The 24,913-nt window shown below is 37.1% G+C and overlaps 3 protein-coding genes across 3 annotated transcripts; 1 reads left to right on the forward strand and 2 right to left on the reverse strand.

The window, feature by feature from the left end:
- Positions 1–632: 632 nt before the first annotated feature.
- tfpt (TCF3 (E2A) fusion partner) lies at positions 633–5,132 on the reverse strand. The gene is made up of 7 exons (XM_028012161.1): positions 5,057–5,132; positions 4,573–4,674; positions 3,970–4,098; positions 2,675–2,745; positions 2,515–2,584; positions 1,799–1,951; positions 633–1,275 (listed from the first exon to the last, which is right to left on the reverse strand). The coding sequence occupies exons 2-7, from the start codon at positions 4,672–4,674 to the stop codon at positions 1,201–1,203; spliced, it is 600 nt and encodes a 199-aa protein (XP_027867962.1). The 5' UTR covers positions 5,057–5,132; the 3' UTR covers positions 633–1,200.
- On the forward strand, positions 5,085–6,106 carry ndufa3 (NADH:ubiquinone oxidoreductase subunit A3). The gene is made up of 4 exons (XM_028012162.1): positions 5,085–5,166; positions 5,420–5,494; positions 5,723–5,800; positions 5,921–6,106. Exons 1-4 carry the CDS (start codon positions 5,124–5,126, stop codon positions 6,010–6,012), a joined length of 288 nt encoding a protein of 95 aa, XP_027867963.1. The 5' UTR covers positions 5,085–5,123; the 3' UTR covers positions 6,013–6,106.
- A 227-nt stretch (positions 6,107–6,333) lies between these two features.
- Positions 6,334–23,776, reverse strand: LOC114141564 (brain-specific angiogenesis inhibitor 1-associated protein 2). Its single transcript, XM_028012160.1, has 15 exons — positions 23,212–23,776; positions 21,731–21,859; positions 20,433–20,508; positions 19,693–19,779; positions 17,967–18,028; positions 17,699–17,770; positions 16,723–16,860; positions 16,084–16,236; positions 15,052–15,228; positions 13,195–13,813; positions 12,174–12,381; positions 11,285–11,347; positions 10,763–10,931; positions 10,635–10,675; positions 6,334–9,864 (listed from the first exon to the last, which is right to left on the reverse strand). The coding sequence occupies exons 2-15, from the start codon at positions 21,776–21,778 to the stop codon at positions 9,792–9,794; spliced, it is 1,986 nt and encodes a 661-aa protein (XP_027867961.1). The 5' UTR covers positions 21,779–21,859; positions 23,212–23,776; the 3' UTR covers positions 6,334–9,791.
- Positions 23,777–24,913: the final 1,137 nt, after the last annotated feature.

Genomic DNA, 24,913 nt, shown 5'->3' on the forward strand with positions numbered 1-24,913 from the left:
AAATTAAATTCCATCATCTCACTTTCGAAACTGGAAATAATCATTCCTGCTTTTGGTTGACCATGATTGGATAATTGCCATGTACTTTACACATGTCCTAGCACAACATTCCTGGAAGAGCTGCAAGTTGTCCAAAATGCCTTTCCATTCGACTTTGTTTCAAATGTGTCTCCAATCTTGAAGTAACTACTCTGCTTTCTGGTGCAATTTAAGATTTTTATTTTGACTTGGAGAGCTCTTGATGGTCTGGCGCCAGGCTATTTCAGAAGGCTGGTGGCTCCCCATAACAGGATGAGGACAAAAGGAGACAAAAATGAAGACAAAATTAGACAAAAAGTCTTTTGTACAACACTTTTTGATGGACTCTGTGGTCTCTTTTAGAAGCAGATTTAACTTTTTTTTAAAAAATCTGCTTGTGATCTTGTGAAACACTTTGTGCTTTTATGTCTTAAAATGTGCTACAGTATATTGTCAGCATTAAATGCCTTCCATACATTCTTTGACTCAAAACTAAATCTAGTATTGTTTATTTATCCTTTCCTCCAAGAAGGGATTTGATCACAACTACCAGAGCTCTCGCCTCAGTTATCCTGTTCTCTGATTTTTGAACCAGTGGGATGAATTTAGTAAGGTTAACAGCACCCCAAAAGTAACTGTCTTTAATTTTACAGTGCCGTCATTATGACATTTAACCACAAGCAGGTGGAATGCCTTTACATCTTGATCGTAATGATCTGACATTGAATGTGGTAAAAAAACAAAACAGGTGAATTTGCCTCAGTTTCTCAACAGAGTTATTTTAACACTTAAAAACATGAACTTTACAATATCAATAACCAACATTCAAAAGAGTATACATTTTAATCACTGCTACTAATAAAATAAATTTGTAATATTCATGAAAGTAGTGAGATAATTTCTGTTGTTCCATTTCATTGTATCCTCTTTAACCTGAGCTGGTCACAATACTGTATATTGGTCATAATTAGGTCTTGTTGTACAGTAAGTCAAAAAACATACCGATTCATATATACAAACCTTATATATACAAAATCTGGCCAGAATTGAGTAAACATTAATTGTCTTACAAGAGTCCAGTCTGTTTGGTTTCTTCAAGGGAAACAACAAATAGTGCAGAGTCAGACTAAGGAAAGGCTGCATTATCTAATTAAAGTTCAAGAAAAATATGCTGGCCACCATTCAGTGTGACAGAGATGTTGGGCTGGGCATTTCTCCAAAGTGAGTCTCTGCCAACACAGACACATCAGGTTCAATCTGAAAAATAGAGGTAAATATTTGTTTATTCATAAGCAATTCATTCAACACAGTCAGGGGTTTCAAATTTTACTGAATTTTTTACTATCACAAGCAAACAGTGGAGTTATTCCAGTGATGTCAACGTTAAGTCCCCAACGACCAACATTCTGCATGTTTTATGTTTCTCTGGTTCAATACATCTAATATATAGAGTATGTGGTGCAGCTGGCAGTACTGCTGCCTCGCAGCAAGAAGTTCTTGGGTTTGAATCCCTGTCTGTTTTTTTCTGCGTGGGTTCTCTCTGGATACTCCAGCTTCCTCCCACAGTCCAAAAACATGACTGTTTGCTTAAATGGTTACTCTAAACGGCTGTTAAGTCTGAAAAAGTGTGTCGCTGCTTATTCCGTGTGTCTCTGAGTGGCACCGTTATGGACTGGTGATCTGTTCAGGGTGAACCCTCACCTTTCACCCAATGATCACTCTAAAACATACAGCAAACTGTCCATTGAGGATCAAAACTGGACATCATTTATTCACTGACCTGCTGATCTTTGTCCTTATCTTGCCGAGAAATTCTGTGTCTCTTTTTCTTCGGTCCGGCTGCATGATGGAGAGTTGCAGAGGAACCAGACAAACCATTAAGTTTTTCCTCCTCGACTCCGGCAGCAGAATCCAAGTGGGCTCCAGGCTCTTCCTGAAGCCAGCAGAGAACATATAAATTTAGGTCAATTAAATTATGTTACAACAGTTGTAGTGTTTTGTCATGGTGAAAGTGGGATGGTCTCAAGCAAATTATTGTGCAGGATTTTGGCTTCAAATTGACTGATCAGCAGCAATGTTTTGTTTATACTGCACATTTTTTGGCAATTCTGATATTTCTCAAGGACTACCAGATCAGCTTTGACTGCAGAGATTAGGAAGACAAAAATAATTCAGGGTTTCCTGCTTATTTATTTAAGTCTTTTTAAAATGTTTGCATTTTTTAAGACTTTATAGTTGGTGTTCAAGTATTAATCTTCCAGTTTGAGTGAATGGATGACCAGAAAAATATTTTATTATGAAAAAACAAACACATGAATTTTTTGAAATGAAAATAGAACTAAATTGCAGTGAAATAATCCAACCCTCTTGGATTTGTTTCATTCTAAACTTCTTTCAGCAATATTTCACTAATATGTATTTCCTATTTCAATCCCACTTTTATTACAAACTGAAGGGACAGTTAATTCTGTAAGACTCCATCTCCATAATTCTTACTTCAAGCAGTATGGTGAGCGGGGTTTTTCTGTAATCGTCTCCATGGGCATCTAAAGCTTTCATGAGGAACCTGTGGAAATCAGCAGAGCATTCAGGTAAGCCTTGACGGTAGGTTCTGCAGCAAAGCAAAAAACTTTATATAGACATTGAAGTTTTATACCGTCGCTCTTTCTTCAAGCGTCGTGTAATTCTTTGCACTTGGTGAAGGCGACCCAGGATTTTTTGATTTACCTGAACATAACACGGACCGGCAGGTGTCATTTTTAGCAATAAGGCAACTCAAAATGCTTTACTTGGTTAAAATGAAAATAAAACAACAAATAAGAAAAACATTACAGTGGCAAAGTAAAGGAAAGCAATGAAAAGTTGAAAAACAAACTACATTTTATGACATTCCAGTTATTATTAATCAAAGGAAACTATAGACAAGTGGGTTTTAGCCTTGATTCACAGTAATTCAGTGTTTCAGCATCTTTGCAGTTTTCTAGAAGTTCGCTCCAGATTAGAGGAGCATAAAAACTAAATGCTGCTTCTCCAGGTTTGGTTCTGGTTGTGGGTATACAGAGCAGACCAGACCCAGAAGACTGTAGATTTCTGGAAAGTTGAAACAACAACAGCAGATCTTCAATGTATTGTGGTGCTAAGCCTAAATCATAGTTTATAAATCACTGAGGATAGTATCAGAGGATAGTATTTTAAAGACTATCCTCTGAGCTACAGGGAGCCAGTGCAGGGACTTTAAACCTGGTGTGATGTGCTCTATCTTTCTGGCTTTAGTGAGAATGCAGGCACAGGCATTCTGGGTCAGCTGCACCTTTCTGATTTATTTTTTAGACTTGTGAGGACACTGTTGCAGTAATCAACGCAACTAAAGTTAAACGTATGGATGAGTTTTTCAGAATCTTGTTGCGATATTAGTCCTTCAATTCTGGAAATGTTTTTGAGATGATAGAAGGCTGACTTTGTAATTGTCTTTATGTTTCTCTGAATGTTCCAGTCTGAGTTCATCACCACACGCGATCAGATTTCAAACTTGATCGCTGGTTTTTAGTTGTAATAACTGAAGTTGTGCGTTGACTCTAGATCATTCCTCTTTAGGTCCAAAGATAATAACTTCTTTTTTTTTCTGTTCAGTTGGAGAAAGTTAAAGCACATTCATGCATTGATTTGTTCTAAGAATCTGTTCAGCTCTTGAACAGTTTCATGGTCACCTGGTTACATCGTAATATAGAGATGTGTATTTTATGGTAAAGGTGAAATAGCAACATATTTATCAGACATTTAATTTTATAAGGAACCTGTGGAAGAAAAAAATTATTAAGAAGTCCATGTAGTATGACACCTAGAAATGATGTCTTAAATAAGGCACTACATGGTTGTCAAGACACTTAATTCCTTTGTCACATTTCAAAGGAAATGCATTCAGGAAGTGACCCACAAACACACTACGCACACCTGTTCAATTTCCTTGCACCTCCTGCTCAGCACCAGACATTTCCTTTTATCGAGAGCTCTCCTCTCTTCGTCTTCTTGAGGTGTGCTCTCTAGCAGCTCGCTGCCACCTGGATCTGGGTCAAGCACCACCTGACAGAAAGAAATACAACAAAAAAAAATTATAAAATATCACACCAGAAGAAACTAATCTGCACAATGAACATAATTACATATTGAAGCTAAGTGGGTAGAAGAAAGCACAGAATGTTTTGTAGCCTTAGTGTTTCTTACAAATCTTTTTTTTTTTCTCTCCTCACTCTTACAGAGTATCTGTGGTGGTCTATAAACTTAAGCTTCAGTGAATTACATCAACGTGTGACTTTTAGTTTGAGACGAATGCTGTTAGGAAGACACTGATATTATTGTTTAACATTAGTATGACAATAATAATTAAAATTAAACCAAACCGTCCCCACTCTTCTCTGCCTTTTCCATTGTTGTGATATGATGTGGCACACATTGAAACTGTGATTAGACATTTTGCAGCTCTGGCTATAATGTGAGTAAATGTGCAGCAGTTCAATAAGAGGGATATTTTTGCAAGGGATTAAGATTTATTATTACCTCTCCTGGTCCCAGCTCTACACCACCAGGCTCCAACTCAGCCTCTAGAATGTGTCCTCCAAAGAGAGGAGGTAGAGCCAACCCAGAGAAATCCTCCATCATCTAAAGAGAACAAGAAACATCAACCCAACATCAAAACTACGTTGAGAAAATATTTTTAAAGATACAGTACTTAAAAGGATGAGTGTGGCACCAATTTCAGCTCATTTAGTTGGAACATACATTTTCAATTGCTATATAAATTCCAGTAAATGTCAGTATAACCACCAGCCAGTAATTTCTGAGATTATAAACAGCATAGCCGCGACTGTAACAGCAGCGGTTAAAAGCTGTTTCTTTCCCTTTAAACTTTCTACAAACAGTATAAAACACCTCCGTTTACCTAAATAAACTCTTTGGGGGGTAATCATTAACAAAACATTCAAAATGAATGAATTTAAAACAATAAGATCGTCAAAAATTAACAAAAATAGCTCAATCTCACCTCGTTTTGTGTTTATGTGCAACCGACGCAGAAATTATACGTCATTTCACCTTCTACTACATTTCCCATGAACACCCTCTGTCCTGAAGCTACACCGGACATTATGGCAGGTACGTGTTTATTTTGTCGCTTTTCTAAACTGCATTTATTAAAGTTGCCTTCATTGTGTCTCCTGTTACTATTAATAATACATTTACTGTTGGAATTAAGACAAACCATATATCGGCGTGATTTTAAAGCAAAGATAAGCTTTTGAAAAGGAAGGAAAATTCTGACCTTGAATGTGTTGCTAACATGAGCTAATTCTACTAGCCACACCGCAGTTGAGGCGGATTTTAAACACTGTCGTGGGTTTTCCTGCAGGAATTGGAGCTTTCCTGAAAAATGCTTGGAATAAGGAGCCAGTTATCGTGGCCTCCTGTGGGATTGGCCTTGTAGGTAAGCAAGAAGCTCAGGTGTACTGCATAGTGTCAGAATAACACTGCTTTATCTGATTTTTTTTAATGTTCATCCGACTTTTAAATGATTACCGATTGTACTACTGCTCCAGCTTCAGTTAGGTGGTGAATTAATATAGTTAAATGTAGGCATTGTGAGATAAAATAAAGAGATGTATATTTTCTGCTATTGTAATTATGCACATTTACAAATAATCTGTATTTTCAGGTATTATTCTTCCATTCATCAGCCCCTATACAAAATACACAGCAATGATAAATGAAGCCACGCCATACAGTTATCCAGGTAAACTCGTCATTTCACAGAAGCCATCTTATAATTCTGTTTGTGAGTTGGTGGAACAAGCTCTTGATTTTTAATAATGCTGATCAATAAAGTGTGTGTTTCTTAATCATTCCTTTAAAGTTCCTGTGAGGGATGATGGAAACATGCCTGACGTTCCCTCACATCCCTCTGAAGCTAAAGGAAGAAGCTTGGAATGGCTTAAAAAGCTATAAAATGAGCAAAAATACCTGTTGCTCCTCCTGTTTGTGTGTTTCTTCAGTTTGCCCAATTGTAATTGCATTACAGTAAAAATTCTATTTAATCCTACTGTTGTCAGATTGATTTGTTGTGTATTTGACAAACTGACAGGACAAAATAGTGTAAGTTGGCATTGAACATAGCGAAATAGAGTTTTCAGACTTTCTTATTTCATTTTCTAACAGCTACACCTAAATGTTATTTTTTTAAATGGAAAGTGAAAGACTTTTGCTTTGGTTTTAGGTGCAGATGACCAATTTTTATCTCTGATTTGCTCATCCCAACTTAATTTTTTTAGATTTTTGAATTACTGATAAACATTCAAGTAAAGAAAAATCATGTTCAGTTCATACAAAGGCATACATCATCTTCAGCGAGAGATTTAAAACCCAATACATTCACATTTCCACAACAAAGCTGAAAATTATAATTTTATACACATATTTATAAGCACATACATGAACTTAATTTTAAGATCTGTGTAAATCTCACTTTGCCAAGATACTGTCAGCATTTATCATTGAAACATTTATTTCACAATATGCAAATAATCATAAATCCATTGTTTTTCTTCACTATTCATCACAGTGTAATAATGTCATATCAATATGCTTATATGCTGCCTATGTGTCACTTCAGGAGTTCATGTTAAATTTTTAACACTTTGACTTCAGTGGAGTAATTTTAAACTGGTGATAAGTTCAGTTGTAACAGGAAAAAATAAGAATGTTATCCAACAATAAATACTTTAAATTGGTAAACCCAATTACAAGCCAAGCTATGAGTTTATATGTAATATGCAGTTTAACACCATGACAGATCTGTTACAGCTGGTTTTATATTTGCATGTGAGTATATTTAATAAAAAAAAACAAACAAATTCAACACAAATTGTTCACTCCCCAATGAAAAACACATACAGTCCTGGACATATTCACTGTTAACCTTGATAAAAATGTAACAATTTTTAAGAATATATTTTTTATTGCAGTAAGATAATTTCTCTCTGGAAAATGTAAAATTAATCCAAATAGATTCAGTTGTTCTGCAATAAAAATCTAAATTCAGAGACCATCAGTGGCAAATTTTTAGTTCCTAACAATTTGTTATAAAATAAATGCAACCAAACCATTATTTTAAAATAAAGACGGTCATTTAGTTTCTAGAAACTTGGAATTATTTTCTTCCTGCCTGACATGTCATAGATAATAATAATATGACATGACAAAGACCCAAATTTATGTTGCCTTGACAAATAGCGATGAGGATGGTAAGAAAAATAAAAATTCTCATATCAAAGCTCACTAACGGAGAACTGCGGCTGAGTGACCTCTTGGGGTCGCTACGTCTTCACAAGAGCTTTTCAACTGTAGCTACTATCTGTGTGTGAATTAAACACATTGTAACATTCGGTGGAAGATTTGAGATGATGAAGGACAAACACATTGTGATGCTATAGAAGTGTTTTTCTGGAACTTTATTGGAGTGTATGGCATCAAGTACTGTTGGAAATATAACACTTTAATGAAAAGACTGATGGTCACGACCAATAAGCTGAAAATGCCGTCATGAGGTTTTTGAACATAATTTATGTTCCAGAAATTATGATCAAATAAACACAGAAAGAGCTCTTAGTATGAGATTAAGCAACTGAAATAAAAGGTGATTTTATTTCAGAGCTTTTTAGACATCAATAAATGTACAACCTCTACAGGCTGCAAGAGGAAATTTAAAATGTGAACTACTTGCAGTTAGTCGGTGATTTTGTGTCAAAGCGGCTTAAAAACTAAAATATTCAACCAAAGTGAAAACCTTGCCATAAAGGTGTTTTCACCGTAGCACAACATAAAGCAGTACATATTCTTGAAGAACGTACATTTTCTGCAGCTTAGATGGTACTTTCCTGTAACTTTTATCAGACTTGCTGATAAAAGTACTGCTTTCACAGTACTTTCTTGGTACTTTCTTTGAAATTCTCATGCAATGCGTGTCTGAAATTTACTCTTTATTTTCAGGAACCTACAGAGAACCTTCCTTTACCTTTATAAAAAAAAAACTGGTGACCTGAAAGAAACTTATTAGTTAGGTTTAAGAAAGTGACAAACACATTCCATGAATGTTCATGGAAAGTATCTGATTAGTTAAGCTCCGTTAAAGTTCCCTGAAAGTTACTTTCTGAAAGTAGCTGCTAAGTTATAGAAAACATAAGTTCTTAGTAAGGAAGCAGATAGTTCAACAGAGTTCTAGGAAAGCACCTGATCGGTTTCAGGAAATGGTCTGGGAAAGTACTTTCCATTACATTTTGTAGAAGAAAAGGTCTTAATTTAAGCAAAGTAACATCTTGGGTAAAGTGACCTCAGATTTGAATGTATTATGCAGTGCTACCACTTTTCAGCAAAATTTACAAGCTAAAACAAGCAGTAACTCGTATTATTTTGTGCTGTTGATTATTGTTACACCTTAAGGTGCTGAAATATCGCAGTGAGTGAATACAGAAGAGAATAATAATCTTTACTTTGCACAAAGGATGTTTTTATTCTCATACATCCTTAAATATGACTGCAGTTTGACAAATACTTGCTTAGACATAGGTCTACTTCCTGTATGCTTTCTCCTTCACTTTCTTTGAAAACACTTCCACAGTGAGCTCAGTCATGTCCTCCTCCTTGGCTTTCACATCACTCTTTAAGATTCTGCTCAGTCTGACTCGTAAACACGCATCTACAATCAGCTAGTCTATAGATGGTGGAGAGCTTTACATTTAGGTCTGAAAAGGAATCAAGACATAAAATCCAGACCAAAAATGCAAGCTCCTCATTTCCTAAACTTTTAATCCTCCCCAACTTTCCATCTTTTCAATAAAAATTCACTTTTCTTTTTAACCTTCACCGGTTCAGGTTCACAGTGTGCAAGTTTATGAATACTGAATTGGAGCCACATTGTTATACTGAAAAAATAATGCCGAAGGAGTTTCTGTTCTCTGCATTCTGATTCAAGGAAGCAAGTTAAAATAATCTGAAAACCTTCACAAGCAACGACAAATAGAAAACGTTACAGCAGCAGAAATATTACTATTAACTGGAATTAAGATTTGTGCATTTAGTCATTTCCTATTTATGGTTATCAAAATTCAAACAAATCAACTTATTGTCTCAGTTTCATTAAAATATGCCCTGTGCTTTATCTAATTAATTAGCCTAATAAAATAAAATTTAAATGCTCTCTTTCACTAAAATGCAACAAACATAGAAGCTTTTTTGAAAAATATTTAACACTGTAGAGAAGGAGCCGGTCCTCGTCCCGATAATACTTCCGTGGTCGATGTGTAAAACCTTTTGTTACAGGATCCAGTCCATGTTGCACCAGAACTTTAACACTTTTCTGAATATGGCACAAAATAAAAATAAGAAACAAAAGGCACCCTTCACATCTAAGAGCTAACCAGGACAGCTTAGTCACATTTTTGAAGAGTAAACTGCAGCATGATGCTCTCAAAAACAAAGAAACAAACAAATTTACAATTTATCTTAACTGGCACATTTTTGTCACACTGGATTTCCAGGTCTTGCAATTAAATCAAAATAAAATAATTTTTTTTTTTTTTTTTTTTTTAGCTAAAATGCATATTGGTTTTGAACATTGTGCACAAACATTTTACATGATTCAACTGAGAAAAAAAAGACAAAAGTTAATCAGAGTTTGCAAACAGTGTGCAGCTTCCAGGACTGAACCTGAGGCTCGATGAACAGCAACGTCACTCGATTATGGGAGCCGAGCGATCGTTGGTGACGGTTTTTCTGAGGCGGACGTGAGCAAAGGGATTGGGCCTGAAACAAGAAAACATTCAGTTAGTTTATATCACGTGTCAAACTTAAGGCCCAGATTTATGTGGCCCTCCAGACTCCAAATTACATCAATAAGTCCCTCCAGTTTTTCCACAAATACGCAAAATTCACACAAAATCAACAGATCCCCACATGTTTTCTGATTTTACTGACATTTCTTCTCAAAATTGGCCAAAAACATTTAGTTTAACCTTACTTGATGTCAAGTTATATCTGTGACTGATACAGCAATTAATGAAAAGTCACATTTAACATCATATATTAGCGCAAATATTGTAAAAGGTCCTGACAAATATTTCTATATTATCACCACAATATCTATGATTTTGATTGCAAAAAAACACAAAAACAATCAAAGTCCTGGTTGGACTGATCAATGTGAAAAGATGTTCAATATAATTTCATTTTAAGAAACACTTATTGAATGCGGAAACAGCTATTTATAAATATTTTAACAATTTAATTTTATCAATATATTCTGGAACAACCGTCCCTTTAAGAACATTCAGATTTTCGATACGGCCCAAAATGAAAAAGAGTTCGACACCGCTGGTTTATATAAACTGGTACACTCTGACAGAATGTAGAAAACTAGCTTCTAGGCCACAGGATTATGAAAACATGACTAATTATACAATGGGTAGAGTCAGCCACAGATTTGATAGATTCACATAAGACGTTTATATTTTTTACAAGCTGTGTTATATTTATTTTCAGTTTCTAAATGAAACTTTAGTTTCTCCAAACATTACCTGGTGGGTGACGGTGGTGAAGCTCTTAAGTCTGATGTGATCTGCAAACCAGAAGAAAGTTATTGTCAAAAACATTAAATCACTAGAAAACATGAGGCTGTGACACTCTACAACTTAAAACCCCTCACCTTGTTGGTGTCGGCCATGCTGTAGGGGCGCGGACGGAAGGTGCTGACCCTCTGAGGAGGAAGGGAGCGCTCCTCCTCAGACTCAGGGGTGAGGGCAGGGAGGCCTGCAGACACTAGCTTGTCAAGTTGTCCGGTGCTGGTGCTGTTAGCCTTCGATAGCAAGAGAGAGCTACAGAGGAAGGTCAAATGGAGAAGAAAGAACGACAGGAGGCAAAATGAAACTGGAGAAATGTTGCTATTGAGTAAAATCAACAAACTTTTGGAAATTGGAAAAAAAGGTAGATGACAGAAAGGAAAAATGAACCAAAATCTATGATATAACCTGGTTTTCAGTACTGCTTTTGTATGAAAGACGTTCAGATCATATTCAAGGTTTAACATCAAAATGAGCAACAATTACATTTGGACCAAACACATAACAAATGACATAATATTGCAGCTAAACTGAAAGTAGAAACCAGTGAACAGGAATAGTTTGTCATCACTGATGTCTTGAGAAATCTTTGTTTTCTGTCTTCGTACCCCTCAAGGTGATCCATTCTGCTGTGCTGCGGTTGGGTGTAGGAGAAAGGGAACCAGCCTTTCCTGGAAAAAAAGTCAATATTTGAGGCAGACTGACAAGCCAAACAGCAGAGGATGTTTTTTAATGAACATACGAGCAACAAAGCACAACAATTATACTCAAAAACAAGTTTTCTATTGCTTTTTAAACAGCAGAATCAATGGAAAATGCTTCTCGATTCCAATTAAGGCTTAATTTAATAACTATTTCAGTGATTAAAGAGTCCTGACAACATTTAATAATCCTTAGCTCAAATCTTAAATACTTAGCCTCGACAGATCTGAACAGGATAGTTTCTTTTGTTAAAAAAATTTACATTTTGCATTTTTTTTGTACTTCCATTTGGGTCTCTACTGTTTCTAAAAAAGCCCAAGCACTTAAAAAAAAACACCCAGCTGTTTGCTGGAAATAGGTTAAGGTTTTTTGGTGTCTGGAAAATGAGCCGTTTTAAAAACCTCCAGATTGTTAAGTCACGTTCGCCATTAGCAATCCCAGCCAAGCCCAGCCATGTTACCTAGTAACCCCAGTGGGTTCTGGAAAAGATTAGTGTTTTTCAAAGATATACGGTTGTAAATTGTGAATCTGTGTAAACGTTGAATTAGGGGGCGTGGCCAGCAGCAGCTTTTTAGGATTTAAAGTGACAAGACGCCCTGAAACATCTCATTCTGAAAAGAGCTCAAAATACACAAAACTGACCAGGCTGACAGCTGATTATCTAAGCAAAAAATGTTATGATCATGTTTTGTATGGACCACAAAGCTATCCTAACCTGTTCAAGGAAGCACAATAAGTCGCCTATAAACAGTAGAAACTTTATAAGTTTTTTTGTGAAGCAGCAGAGCGTCATACCGTCCGGTGCGTTCGTTTTGACCGTAGTGCCACCCGTCTCTGGGCTCAGAGATGAGGAGGGTGATGCTATCCCCGGGCAGGAAGTGAAGTAAGCAAGCCCCGCCTCCTAAACTTCCACCAGCACAGTCCAATGCTCCAGGTGTGTGAGTGAATAAGGCCTCCACGTGGGTCACTCCAGATAATGGAAGCACTCTGGGAAGACTGGAGCCTGTGGTAAAGAGTAAGATGGAGAAATCAGAAGAAAGATTCAGGGGAAGGGTTGATTTTTTATTATTTGTAATTAATATTGTCATTATTTTTCAATATTTAGCTTATAATTATCCAGAGAAACTCCTATTAGTCTATCCAAAGAAACTCCTTCTAGCTTATAAATTATGGAGTACTTACACTTATAAGAGGAGTTTATATATTCAAGAATTAGAACAAACTTAGAATCCAGAGAAACTCATATTGGTTTATAAATCACGGTCTACTTATTCTAAAACATGGGGTTATACTTTTTTGTTTTCTTTTTTCTTCTTTTGCTCTTTCCTTTGGTTGGTTGTTGTATTTCCTTCTAATTCATGTAAAGCACTTTGAATTGCCTTGTTGCTGAAAATGTGCTATATAAATAAAATTGCCTTACCTTACCTATAGCTTAACTCTATTTTGTTGTTACTAATTCAGTAAGTTTTAGTAACCTTAGTTTGTAGAGCATGTTTGCTAGTTTTATTAGTATTTATTAGTTAAATATTGCTTAGTTTTAATTGGTTATAGTAGTAGTTTTATTTTTTTTCATACTTTGGTTAATTTTTAGGTGCAGAATTGAAAACGGCAAAGTAACTTCTCCTGTTCCCTGACTGGCCCGGTGGAAAATTTATGACCACAGGAAATTAAGCGAAGGGGAGAAAACCCAGATGATGCTGTAAATGAGATTTGTTTTTAGCACAGGAAGGCCAGGCTAGTCGATTTTAGTGTTTATTTTGTTAATTTCAGGTTGGGGACCAAACAAACATGCAGCAAATTAAAAACAGCATCTTACCCTGAAAGCCTCCCAGCCTCATTTCACTGACCGGTCTCCTTGGCAGAGGCAGCGTTGCAGTAGCAGAAATGTCCCCGGCTTTCAGCAGCCAGGGGTTGTGTGACGGAGACAGCGTGTGGCTCCCGCCGGATCCGACCTGCTGGTGCAGCAGCTGCACCGGGGTCAAAGCCCTGGAGAGAGGAGCGCTGTGGGACAGCGATGGACTGTGGGGGGCGCTGTGCAGGATCGGGAGGGTCATGCCCTGAGAGGAGCTGCTGCTCTGAGAGATCTGACTGAGGGACATCACTGTGGAAGGGATGAGGCTTGGGGACAGGTTGGACGTGTTGGAGGCCAGGAGGATAGAGGTGGCGGTAGTGGTGTCGGACGCTGATGGGCCGCCGTCAGAGAGGGGGCTCACTGAGGTGCTTACGGGGGTGCTGGTATGCTGAGGAGAAGCTCCCCGAGAAGACCCAGGAGCAGCTGCAGCGGTGGAGCAGGCAGAGCGGAAAGCATGAGGGGAGCCCTGAGGAGGACCAGAGTCACTGTGGGAGGAGGAGGAAGAGGGGAGCGATCGCTGCTGCTGCTGGGAGCGGCTTGAGTCTCCATTCAGCAGAGGAGGAACCTCCTGGACGGAAACTCTCTGAAAATCAAACAACGCTGCATGAAAACTAGAGAAGAAGATGCAGAAATCATCACTGGCTTTGGTTGTCATTCATTTTGTTACTTTTGAATACAAGAAGATAGATGTCGACTTAGAAGACTTAGAAGATAGATGAATGACTTTATTGTCATTCATTTAAAATGTTGCTGCAATGTTCCGACAATAAATATATAAATAAGGAAATAAATTATAATAAAATGTATCAATATAAATATATACAATAAAAAATTAATGGGTGTGTTGTAGTCTCATGGAATGAGGGATAAAGCTGAGGAAGCGGACAAACGTAAAAATATTTACTTACATTTTTTATTTATTTCTTAAGTTTATTTGATAGGAAACAAGGTATAATAACATAGGGCTGGACAGTAAATCAGTAAAAATATATGTCACCATAAACACACGATCATCATCAATAGGTAATACATCTGATAGAATATAAAATATTTTTACTGAACTCCAATCCAGAACTGCACTGCATTCTGGGAGATGAAGGAAGAGGAAAGACTTTAGCTGCTCAACCTGCCACAGCCAGCTGGGCAAGGTTGGTGGAATCAACTAAACTCACTCACTCTTTGGTTACCTAGCAACAACTTGCTGTGTAAATTGTGGTTACCTAGCAACGACCTGTTGAGTAACTTCAGCAGCAGAAGTTTCGGGTTTTGCCACTGAGCCTCACAATTGCTGTAAAATGATTTTTTTTAAAACGCCGCGCGTGGAGTGAAAACTGGATAAAAGTGGAAAGGTCACATCACCTGTTTTTGATATTCAAAACAAAAAACTAATCAGTAATTATCTATCACAAATGATCAACATTAGCTGACATGAAACATTTATATTGTGACATGTTTTGGGGGTTTTTTAGCCGAATTGTCCAGCGTCTTATAATAACATAGACAAACTGAATTAAAGAAGCACTCCCATGCCTGTAGCATGAGCTAATTTGCAGTACTTTTTCCTGTGGGCTTTTACAGACAGTATAAGATACTACTAAGAAATAGAATAGTAGTAAACAAGTAAAAATATGTAAAGGTGATCTCAACAACATAAACAGAGTCACATGAAGCAGAAGGAGTAAAACATTTCAAACATAAAGCAATGCTATTTTTGACACAATCAGAGGTTGTTTAATTTTAAACATATTGAATCTGATAGACTTCAAATTGACAGTAAATGAGTTACAACCCAAGAAGAAAAAAAAAAAAACAAGATCTGACCTGCTCTGGTTGAGCGGTGCCCAGCTTGGTGTGACGGAGGACCTCAGCTATCCCAGCAGCCCCTGGGGTTTGTGGCGCGGTGTGACGCAGCAGATTGAGGGCCCGCTCCGGGAGCTTCGTGGGCTGAGAACATGACTGTTGCCAGGACGACAGTTTCTGCGACAGAAGCTCTCTCACCTGGATCACGTCAGAAAACACATCTTAAAGCAGAGCTCAACGTTTTATTTTCCATCTGTGTTCCTGATATTGTCATTAGAAAACAAATTAACCTGATGTTTCTAAAGCAGGTTCTAGTTTCTTCCAGAAATGTGATAATCTTGATCAAGTTTAAATGTTACCTGGCTTAAGTTAAAAGAGACCTACTATGACATATTGAATTCAAGTTTTGCACATTTTTAAACTTCCGCTGGGTCAACCGTTTCTAAAAGCAGTCCAAGCGCTTAACAGAACCGACATGTTTTTTGGTGTATGGAAAATGACCTGTTTCAAAAACCTCCTGATTGTTAAGTCACAATCCACTTAATAACCCCAGCCTGTCACCTAGCAACCCAAGTGGAGCTCTAGCACGTTTGATCTGCTGGTTTTTACCACTTTATGTGGTGAACAATGGCTGCTGGAAAAGACAAGTGTTTTGCTGTTGACTTCCTATTCAGAAACTACTTTCTGATTTTTTGTTGGTTGTGCAGGAAGTTCCACTTCTGCTTTTCAAAGATGTATTGCTAATCTATTTGCAGCCATTTTCGCGTGCGAGTGTAAAAGTTGAGAACTGACCAGACTAAAATCTCATTGTCTAAGAATAATTTTGCTCAAAAAATGTAATAAACATATTCTGTAGCTCATAGGCTTACCAAAACTTTTTCAATTAAGCATGATAGGTCACTTTTACTTGACCAAAGTGAAAGTAGATTTGCTTTTTAAGGTAGACAGAAAGGAAATCTATTAAGTGAATTTGCAGAAAAATGAAAACGTGTCTCTGTTTGAGTGAGGACAGGTATAAAAACACACAGCGGTAAATAAATATGAGCATTTCACCTTGGAGTGGTAATTAATGAGCAGCTTGGTGACGCAGCACTGTCTGTCCACCAGGAAGCAGTATCTTCTTCTCTCCTCTGTGAGTGCAGACTTGTAGCCTGTTGCCACCAGCACATCCAGCTCGCCTTGTCGACGACTCATCAGCTCCACAAACTGAAGCAAAAGCCAACAAATTTTTACCTTACACCTCAGTATATGCATGCATTTCACATAATAAAAAAACCTAAACTTTAATGTCAACTATAAATAAAAAGGCATGAAGAGGTATATGATAAATCTAATTTATTCCTCACCAGAAACAGTATATATTTACATTAATGTTTAAAAATGTTTTCTATTTTTATTATCTTAATTCTTCAGTATAACTAAATAAAATATTCATGTTAAACATGTGTGAAAAAACACAGTTTTGTTCTGAGTTTCTTGTTTCCTGTAAATCCAGCTGAATCTGATTGTTTTTTAATCATATTCTGGCCCATTTCACACAGAAACACTCACCTAATTCTGATTTATAATCTGTGGTAATCCTGAGAAATGTTTAGGATTTGTGAATGAGGACATTGTTTCCCTAATAAACTTCGCTTTGCAGCTGTTCAGGAACCAATTTAGACCCGGTTTGGACTGTAAATGTTGCTTTACCTGCATCTCTCTGTCTCCATATTTGTTAGGGTGACGGCTACCCTGGCTCTTCCTGCGGAGTTTCTTCAGCTGGGACTGACAGCGCTCGATCGACTCCGACTGAGACCTTCGCTCACTCTGATACTTCTTTAGAGTGGCCTGAGAACAGAGGCAGAGACAGGAGGCACACACATTTAAAATATATATATATATACTGTATATAAACTCATATCTGTCTGCAATACCATCCTGTCAGTATGTGATTAAGTGAAGTTTTGTGCACACTGACAATATTTTTTTCTGTTTAAAACTGTAAAATACACACACTTTGCCTCAGTATGACAAGGCAAAAACAGTTTTTTAAAAGAAAGATAGGTTGTTAAGTCAGGTAAATAAGAGATTGTGTTTCGGTTTTTAAATGCTCACAATTCTATTATTCTCAACAATCGAAATAAACAACATTACTCACATTATTTCTGAGGAGATTCTGAAAAATGTGTTTATTATTCAGAGCTACCAACAATAACAGATTGGTAAGCTCCAAATAATCTATTTATATGTCAAAAAATGATTTTCACATTAACTTTTTCAAAAAGTAGCCATACAAGAAGAAGAAAGCAAAAAAGTAACAACTACCATGGTTTTCCTCAGTGTATTATAAGCCTGGCAGGCCACCAGGCTTTACTTGTGCCCCCGCCAGGCTAAGCATTGTTTATTTATTTTAGTTTATTTAATGACTATCTTTTTTTAAAATTTTATAGTTGGTGTACGGGTGTTAATCTTCCAATAACACATAATTATCAAGTGATATTTTCAAATTTTATGTCAACTTTAAAAAAAATTTAACTCCAAAACCCAGCGGACCGCTGGATGAATGACTGCCCCGGTGCCCCGAGCTCCAGGCTTAGCAAGTTTTCTGGGGGAAACCATGAACTACTCTGTTATTGCATTGTGGCTTTTCTTTTTAAATAATTGAAAAGCAAATGCATGAACTCACTGTGAGGTATTTAATGTCCAACTCCAGCTTCTGCTCCAGCTGGGCGAGCATCTCAGAGTGAAACAGTTTCAGCTGTCAACGAAGCAAAGCAACAAGTTTGATAAATGTCACAAGCATTTTACCAGAGAAATGTTTGCCTGTGAAGTTTGAACATATTTATTCATAAAACAATATTTTTGTCCTTATTCAGACAAAAATATTGGCGGTTAAACAGTGCTAAATAAAAGTAGTATTGTTGTTTGACAATAATGAGGATTGATTTCCTCACCACATCCTCCAGCTGCACTTGAATCTGCCTGTGAACCTCGGCCATCTGAAACAGCGTGTCCCCTGACAGCAGCACAGCAAAAACAGACTGTCAACATAATGCAAATTACACACAAAACAGTGATGCATTATCTCATGGAGTTGCCCTTAAATATGAAAATAAAATCCAAACAGTAAACTGGTTCTATAGCCTCTCATATCTTGTGATGGTTGAATTTCTGTACACAAACAGCAGCTGGTGTTATGAGATGAAATACTAATGTCATTGTGTTGCACTGCTATAGAGAAGGACCAAAGGAAAAAAACCTGAATTATCAATTGATCATATTTACACACCAGTGTGAACGCTGCAGCACAGAAAACCTGCTGCAGGAAGTTAGAAAAGAAGCATTTCAAAAACAGCAATGAACTATATGACCAATAATTAATCGCTAACTGGAGTACACAGACTTAAAAGAAAAGGTAATTTGCTGAAAGGACAACTTTCTCAGAGGAGTAATTAACCCACAACTGTACAAATAATTTGTACAATTTGCAATTAAGATAAAACAGAAACCTTTGTCTGTAAACATGTTCCACCCAGAACTTCTTTAGTGGTGGCTTTAATTTAAACTGCTTCAAATTCTGTGAAATAAATCTCTTCTATTAACCACCTTTTGCTATCCAATTATTAATCGATTGTTCTAAACAAATAATCTCCAGATTAGTTCTACGCCATGTTGATGTAAAGTCAAGCAGAAAGGACGGAGCTTTTCATTACTAATAGTAATGTTTAGCTGCAGATGCATCCTTTACTACGAATGATCAAGGGTTCACTAAAGGAAAACTGTTGTTACATTCTAGGCAATAACATGTTTATTTCCATATTTAATAAAGGAATTATGTTGATTGTTTGCATCTTTAAATGTATTTTTAATATTATACATAAAAGACTTAAATAAGAATCTGCAGAATGTGCCAATTTCATTTTCATCCAATTAACGAATTAATTGTTGGAATAATCAATAGAATAATCGATAACTAAAATAATTATTAGCTGCAGCCCTAACCTAGATGGACCAACAAGCTGTGCTTTTAGTTTAACTATAAAATTATTTATTATATATTTAGATTTTATTATATTATTTCTGTGTAAGATTTTTTACAATTTTAACAAAATAGTGATTGATGTTTTGTTTTATTTGTAATCTATCTAGGTACTTTTACATTTTTACCAAAAATATGATCTGTGTATTTCTATATTTACCGGTTATGTTTCCAGAGCTTTATCTTTAGTAACAAAAGTTATTTTTGTCACTAAGATGTCCAGTTAAAGTTCTTCTTTGCTCTACCTTGTTTTGGTTCCAATAAAAAGCTCTGAAAGTTAATATTTACAGTGTAAAGTGGACAAATTCAATTTGGTTAAAATCTCCAGAAGTTGTTGCTCTGACACAGTTTCTCATGAACAAAGTGTCGGTCAGTGCTCGTCCCTCCCGCAGTCACACGGCGCTGGAGTATGTGGTCGCTGGCAGCTCGCCCTCCGATACTCCTGCCTCCCCCGCCGTTTTCAGCATTACAATGAGATCATGTGGTGTTGTTAATCTCCCAACAATGGTTCTACTCTCTCCCTTTCCCCTCTGTTTCCCTCAGAGTTTCCCCATCTCTGCGCTCACAAACACTCCCCACATGATGATCTTCTCCAGTTTAACGATCAAAAACTCCACCAGGTTCTTCAGCTGCAGACTCACCCAGCTCCTTGGAGCCCTGGCTGTCACTGGCCAGCTCCCCAAGCTTCACTAGAGCATCAAAGTAGCCCTTTGCAGCCACCGTCACTCCTGAAGCACAGAGTAAATGTCAACCTATAAATCACGTGTCAAACTCAAGGCCCGGGGACCAAAACTGGCCCGCCGTAGCTTTTTATGTGGCCCTCCAGACTCCAGACTCCAAATTACATCAATAAGTCCCTCCAGTCTTTCACAAATACGCAAAATTCACACAAAATCAACAGACCCCCACATTTTGTCTGATTTCACTGACATTTCTTCTCAAAATTGGCCAAAAACATTTAATTTAATCTTACTTGATGTCAAGTTATATCTGTGACTGATACAGCAATTAATAAAAAGTCACATCACATCATATATTAGCACAAATATCGTAAAACATTTTTTTTATTTAAATATTTTTATGTTATCACCACAAAATCCATGATTTTGATTGCAAAAACACACAAAAACAATCACAAAGTCCTGGTTGGGTTGATCAGTGTGAAAAGATGTTCAATATAATTTCACATTAAGAAACCCTTATTGAGTGATGAAACAGCTATTTATAAATATTTTAACAATTTAATTTTATCAATATATTCTGGAACTACCGGCCCTTTAAGAGCATTCAGATTTTCGGTACGGCCCAAAATGAAAATGAGTTTGACACCGCTACTATAAATGCTAAATGATTCTGACACATTTCAGGAAAATGGACCAACCTGTCAGAGCTTTCTCATAGTGTTTTCCCATGGTGACAAAGTTCTTCAGACTGGGGTTGAACTGGTCCAGGACGCCCTGTTGGCACAAAAAACAAATTTCTTAAAGTTGAAGTTCGGGATTTTAAAAGTGAGGTTCTGAATAGTTAATATCCAATCAGCAGAGAATAAAAATCTCATCTTCTTTCAGTAAACCCAGATAAGTTGGATACAGAGGCTGAATCTCTACCGTTTTAAAATGACTGCAATCTAAAAAAAAAAAAGGTTTGGGACTAGAAATAAAATGTTTAATTTGATTTTTATCGATTAGCTTTAGCCTCCAGGACCAATTAATCTGAATGTGGTACAACTACATATTGCAGCCTGTACTTTTTAAAGAACTTAAACTGTCCTGGGTCTTTGGACACAATTTTACAGAACCTTTTAGTTTAGTTTACACAGTTAAAATACAGATCAAAGATATTAATAAAAAATATTAATGATAGCAATGCAGGAAGAGGCAAAAGCTCAATTAGTGTAGAAAAATACATATTTAATCCAACAACCTTCATCAATTGATCATAAATTGATGAAATACAATCTTATAGAGAAAAATATGTAAAAACACATCTATGAAGTGGGATTTTCAGTAGCATATGAAACTATTAAATGTCTCACATACTAGGTTTTTTGGATTTTTTTTTGGAAATTTTACTGAGTTTACTGGTTATTTACCCAGAACTTATTGGCCAGTTGTTAAGATCTTACTGGTCCCTTTTTTAGAATGTGCTGTTTGGTTTCCTGGAGCTTATGAGGTATTTTCACAAAACTTTTAAGGAACCTGATACTCACTTTTCCAGAATCTATCAAACATTACCTAAAAAACCAAAAGTCTAGATTTTCTAGATTCCTGAAATCTAATTATTAACTAATTATTACCCTGGATCTAAACAGGTACGTTCCAAAAACATAGGGTTTATGTTTGTGGGTAAGAAATTGTCACAGAAATTATTACAATAAATCATAATATTGTCATTTTGAGACAATTTTCAATTAATAATGATGCAAGTTTGCCCTCTCAAAGACTAATAAATGTTAATTTTGTCTAGACTGGAGCTAGAAAACATTTTAAATATCCAAAATAAAGCACAGCAAGCAAAAACAAGTAATAAAATGAATCATCCGAATAGAAATGATTGAGCTTATGTTAGTCTATTATTCGTTTAATTTCTTATTGTGAGAAGCTTACCAACAGATTCCATGAAGGTTACAGGAAAACACTGTAAAACTAGCACCAAATATAAAAGGCTTTGCAGTTTTACCTTGTAGACATTTTCTGTCATCTTGTTGATCTCTTCAGTTCGAGACATCGTTGCTTCTCTTGCAGCTGCTGTTTGTGGTTTGATTCTCTTTTTTCTTGGTTGTTCGACTGTCTAAACTTTACAGATGATCTGAAAAAGAAGAGATGGTCTTAAATCCAGAGACGTCTAAAGCATCTCCTACGAACCTACCAAAGAAACTTTTCAGTTTCTCCTCATGAGTGTTCTGAGTTTTCTCTTTAAGGAGGGATTTAAATGGGACGGCCGCCGCTGGAGCCATCAAAACAAGCGACAAGCAGCGTCTTGGGTTTCATCTGAGGACAATTTTATTTTCACACGGATCCCATCTCTGTTTTTCTGCATTATCACTTCACAACCCAAATATTTCTCCAAGATTCTTGTGCCAATCGAGTTCAGATGAGAACAATGGGCTCCTCCAGTCCGAGTCACAGGTGTCAGAGCGCTGAATAAACAGGCGACGTCTACGTTTCCTCTGCAGAGTGGGGGAACGAGCCGCCCAGAGGGGACAGAGGATTTCCAGTCTGGACTGAATGGCAAAAAGACTCACCCGGTTTTTCCCTGCGTACCCCTCCTTTTAATCACAGCGAGATTACAGAGAAAATGTTGACCCAGATCAACTAATGCTACAAGACACAAAGAAAAACATTTCCACATTCTTGCTCATTAGGGCCACCCTGGTGAAGACTGCGGTTTCTAATTGGGGAGAAGAAAAAAAAGGTGGAGAAGTGGGAGCTTCGGTCAAATTCTGTCCTTTTTAAATAATTGAAATGGATGAAGCTTATAGTTGAGGATATTCTAGCTTTGTTGGGGTTAAATCTGAGAAATAAAGTCCTGCTTGTTTCAGGATCCGACAGGAAAAGTCTGCAGGTGGTTGGGAAGTGATACAGAAGCTGTATTCATGTGATTTTTCTTCAAAAAGAGAAAAGCAGCTTGATTTAGGTGCATGGTTACTAACTAAAACTAAAATATGTAGCTTTTGGATAAATTTACTTCATGCATGTTCTGATGAGAATGCACATGCAAAGCCAGTGACCGTAACAGTGAGAAATTCAGCAAAGACTCAAAATTATGCACACAATTTATGCAAAAATCATTAGTAATTTGGAGATATCGCTTCCAACTTTAGATTTTCTATTATACCTTTCCATAAGATATTCATGCATTTACATTTAGCACCATAAATTAATGTTTTCATATTAAAGCAAGAGCAGCAAGTTGCACTTAAATCCGTTGTTTTTGCACCCCAGGCTGCATAATTACATCAAAAATGTTCTGTAATACTGCATATAAACCTGTTTCTTCTACTCATTGAGACAGCTGTGTGCAGGAAAGTTTTGAGGAAACTTCTAAAAAAAATTTTTTTTACGTTTTCATGTTATAGTTCAGAGGAGTAAAAGCTGATCTCCAGCTTTGAGCTCAAGACTGGAACTGCAATAATAAAAGAAGAAGAAGAAGTTACATACCTTTTCTGTGTTCTTTGTATGAAATGAAAAAGCTTGCAGCATGTCTTTTAGGGGTTTAATGAACTATAACTCCCCCTCTTTTCTTCCTATTAGACTACTTTCCCTCTCCGTCAGTTTGTGGGGGGTTGTTTCATCCAGCAGAGCACTAAATCTCACCTCCCCTCCACCTCCTTTTTTCACATGGCCTTCTCCTTTCCTCTTTTTTCCCCCCCCTGCCTTTGCCTCTTTTTTTTTACTCCTGGGAATTGGGGTCAGATATTCGGTGCCATTCAGTACCTTTTCCTCATTACTGAGCCGATTATCAACATGCCTTCATGCCTGCAGAGACAGAGAGAGAAAAACACTGACCAGAGAGCCACAACCAAAACCTGCACCAGTACCACCAGCAGACCCAGTCGTTGGAAACCCCAGTCAGCCTCCCATTCTCTGAGTCCCCCTCTCTCACTTGGGCAGAATAACAATGAGCCAATGGGACTTCATCTGAATAGCAGCAGGAGGAGAATAATGACTTGAACTTTTTAAGCCAAAGACAGAGAGAGAGCAGCAGAGCCGGGCCCATCACCGGCCTACATACAGCCAGCCCATCACACATTCCTGCCCCATGCTCCGAGAGGAGGAGGAGGAGGAAGAGGAGGCTCTACACGGACACAGCCTGGCCTTTCATTTACAGCCACAAGCAGAGTCACAGATTAAACACTTGCTCAGAAAATAAGGCGACGCAGAGGACAATTTGAAATAAAAGGAAAGAATAGTTGAGCAAGTCGGATTCTGCAGCAACAGGGAGGAAAATCCAGTTTTTAACTTTGTCCATGTGTATTTATCTCTCATCAGTGTTTTATTTAGTTGATAATTCAGGAGACAGAGGTCAAATTCTGCAATATGTCCTGAAACATTTAGTCACGGATCATTTGTTAGTCTAAAATACGTCCAATAAATTCCACTTATAGCAATTTCAAAAGACGAAATATGTAATAAAATAAGAGGTGCACCAATTGCAGCTTTCTGGCAGATTGTCACTTATCATTCTTTAAGAAGCCTGATCTGCCGATTCCAGTGGCTGATTTTTACACCGGTTCTGATGATCAGTGGATAAGATCGGCTTCAAATATAAGTATCGGCCAACCACCAATCTCCCAAAATTAAGGAAATCGGATTCATCGGCTGGTTGATTTTTTGGTGCACCCCTAAATAAAAAAACACAAAAGTATACCAAGAACATAATTTTTTTTTTTAAAAATGGATTCAAATGTTGCTAAAAAAATATGAAACCCTCTTCACATTCAGCTTTCTAGAGTTTTGTGTTCAGACTGTTATTTGGACTCATTCCCAATTTCAGCCACCTTGACAAAAATCCAGGCTCCATCTCAGGAGCATGAGCATAATGAAGCCACCACCATGTTTCCCAATGTTCACGGTGTTGCTATGGCGATGCTCAGTGGCATCTCTTTGCCATATCTTTTCATTTTGTGGCTCAAAGGTTCCAGTTTCATCAGACACAAGGTTTTGGGACACATATTAATCATTTGGGAGAACATGCAAACTCCAGGCAAAAGAACTCCAGAGCAAAATTTGACCTTCTTGCCCAAAGGCAACAACAGCTAACTGCACCACTGTGTAGCAGACCAACATAGAAACCAACACCAGTGTCAGGTGATGCTGATAATATTTTATTTTCCTATTAGGGTCTCATATTATTACATGT

This window comes from Xiphophorus couchianus, chromosome 3 (genome assembly GCF_001444195.1).
Source record: "Xiphophorus couchianus chromosome 3, X_couchianus-1.0, whole genome shotgun sequence".
In the NCBI taxonomy this organism is placed as follows: Eukaryota; Metazoa; Chordata; class Actinopteri; order Cyprinodontiformes; family Poeciliidae; genus Xiphophorus; species Xiphophorus couchianus.

Coding starts and splice junctions, on each gene's coding strand:
- tfpt (XM_028012161.1), bottom strand. CDS start 4,674: ATGATGGAGGATTTCTCTGGGTTGGCTCTACCTCCTCTCTTTGGAGGA. Junction 2,746..3,969: donor GGTGCAAGGAAATTGAACAG/GTGTGCGTAGTG, acceptor TGTTATGTTCAG/GTAAATCAAAAAATCCTGGG. Junction 1,952..2,514: donor CGCTCACCATACTGCTTGAA/GTAAGAATTATG, acceptor TGCTGGCTTCAG/GAAGAGCCTGGAGCCCACTT.
- ndufa3 (XM_028012162.1), top strand. CDS start 5,124: ATGAACACCCTCTGTCCTGAAGCTACACCGGACATTATGGCAG. Junction 5,167..5,419: donor TACACCGGACATTATGGCAG/GTACGTGTTTAT, acceptor GTTTTCCTGCAG/GAATTGGAGCTTTCCTGAAA. Junction 5,801..5,920: donor CACGCCATACAGTTATCCAG/GTAAACTCGTCA, acceptor ATTCCTTTAAAG/TTCCTGTGAGGGATGATGGA.
- LOC114141564 (XM_028012160.1), bottom strand. CDS start 21,778: ATGTCTCGAACTGAAGAGATCAACAAGATGACAGAAAATGTCTACAAG. Junction 20,509..21,730: donor TGACAGAAAATGTCTACAAG/GTAAAACTGCAA, acceptor TTGTGCCAACAG/GGCGTCCTGGACCAGTTCAA. Junction 16,861..17,698: donor TGGACATTAAATACCTCACA/GTGAGTTCATGC, acceptor CTCTGTTCTCAG/GCCACTCTAAAGAAGTATCA.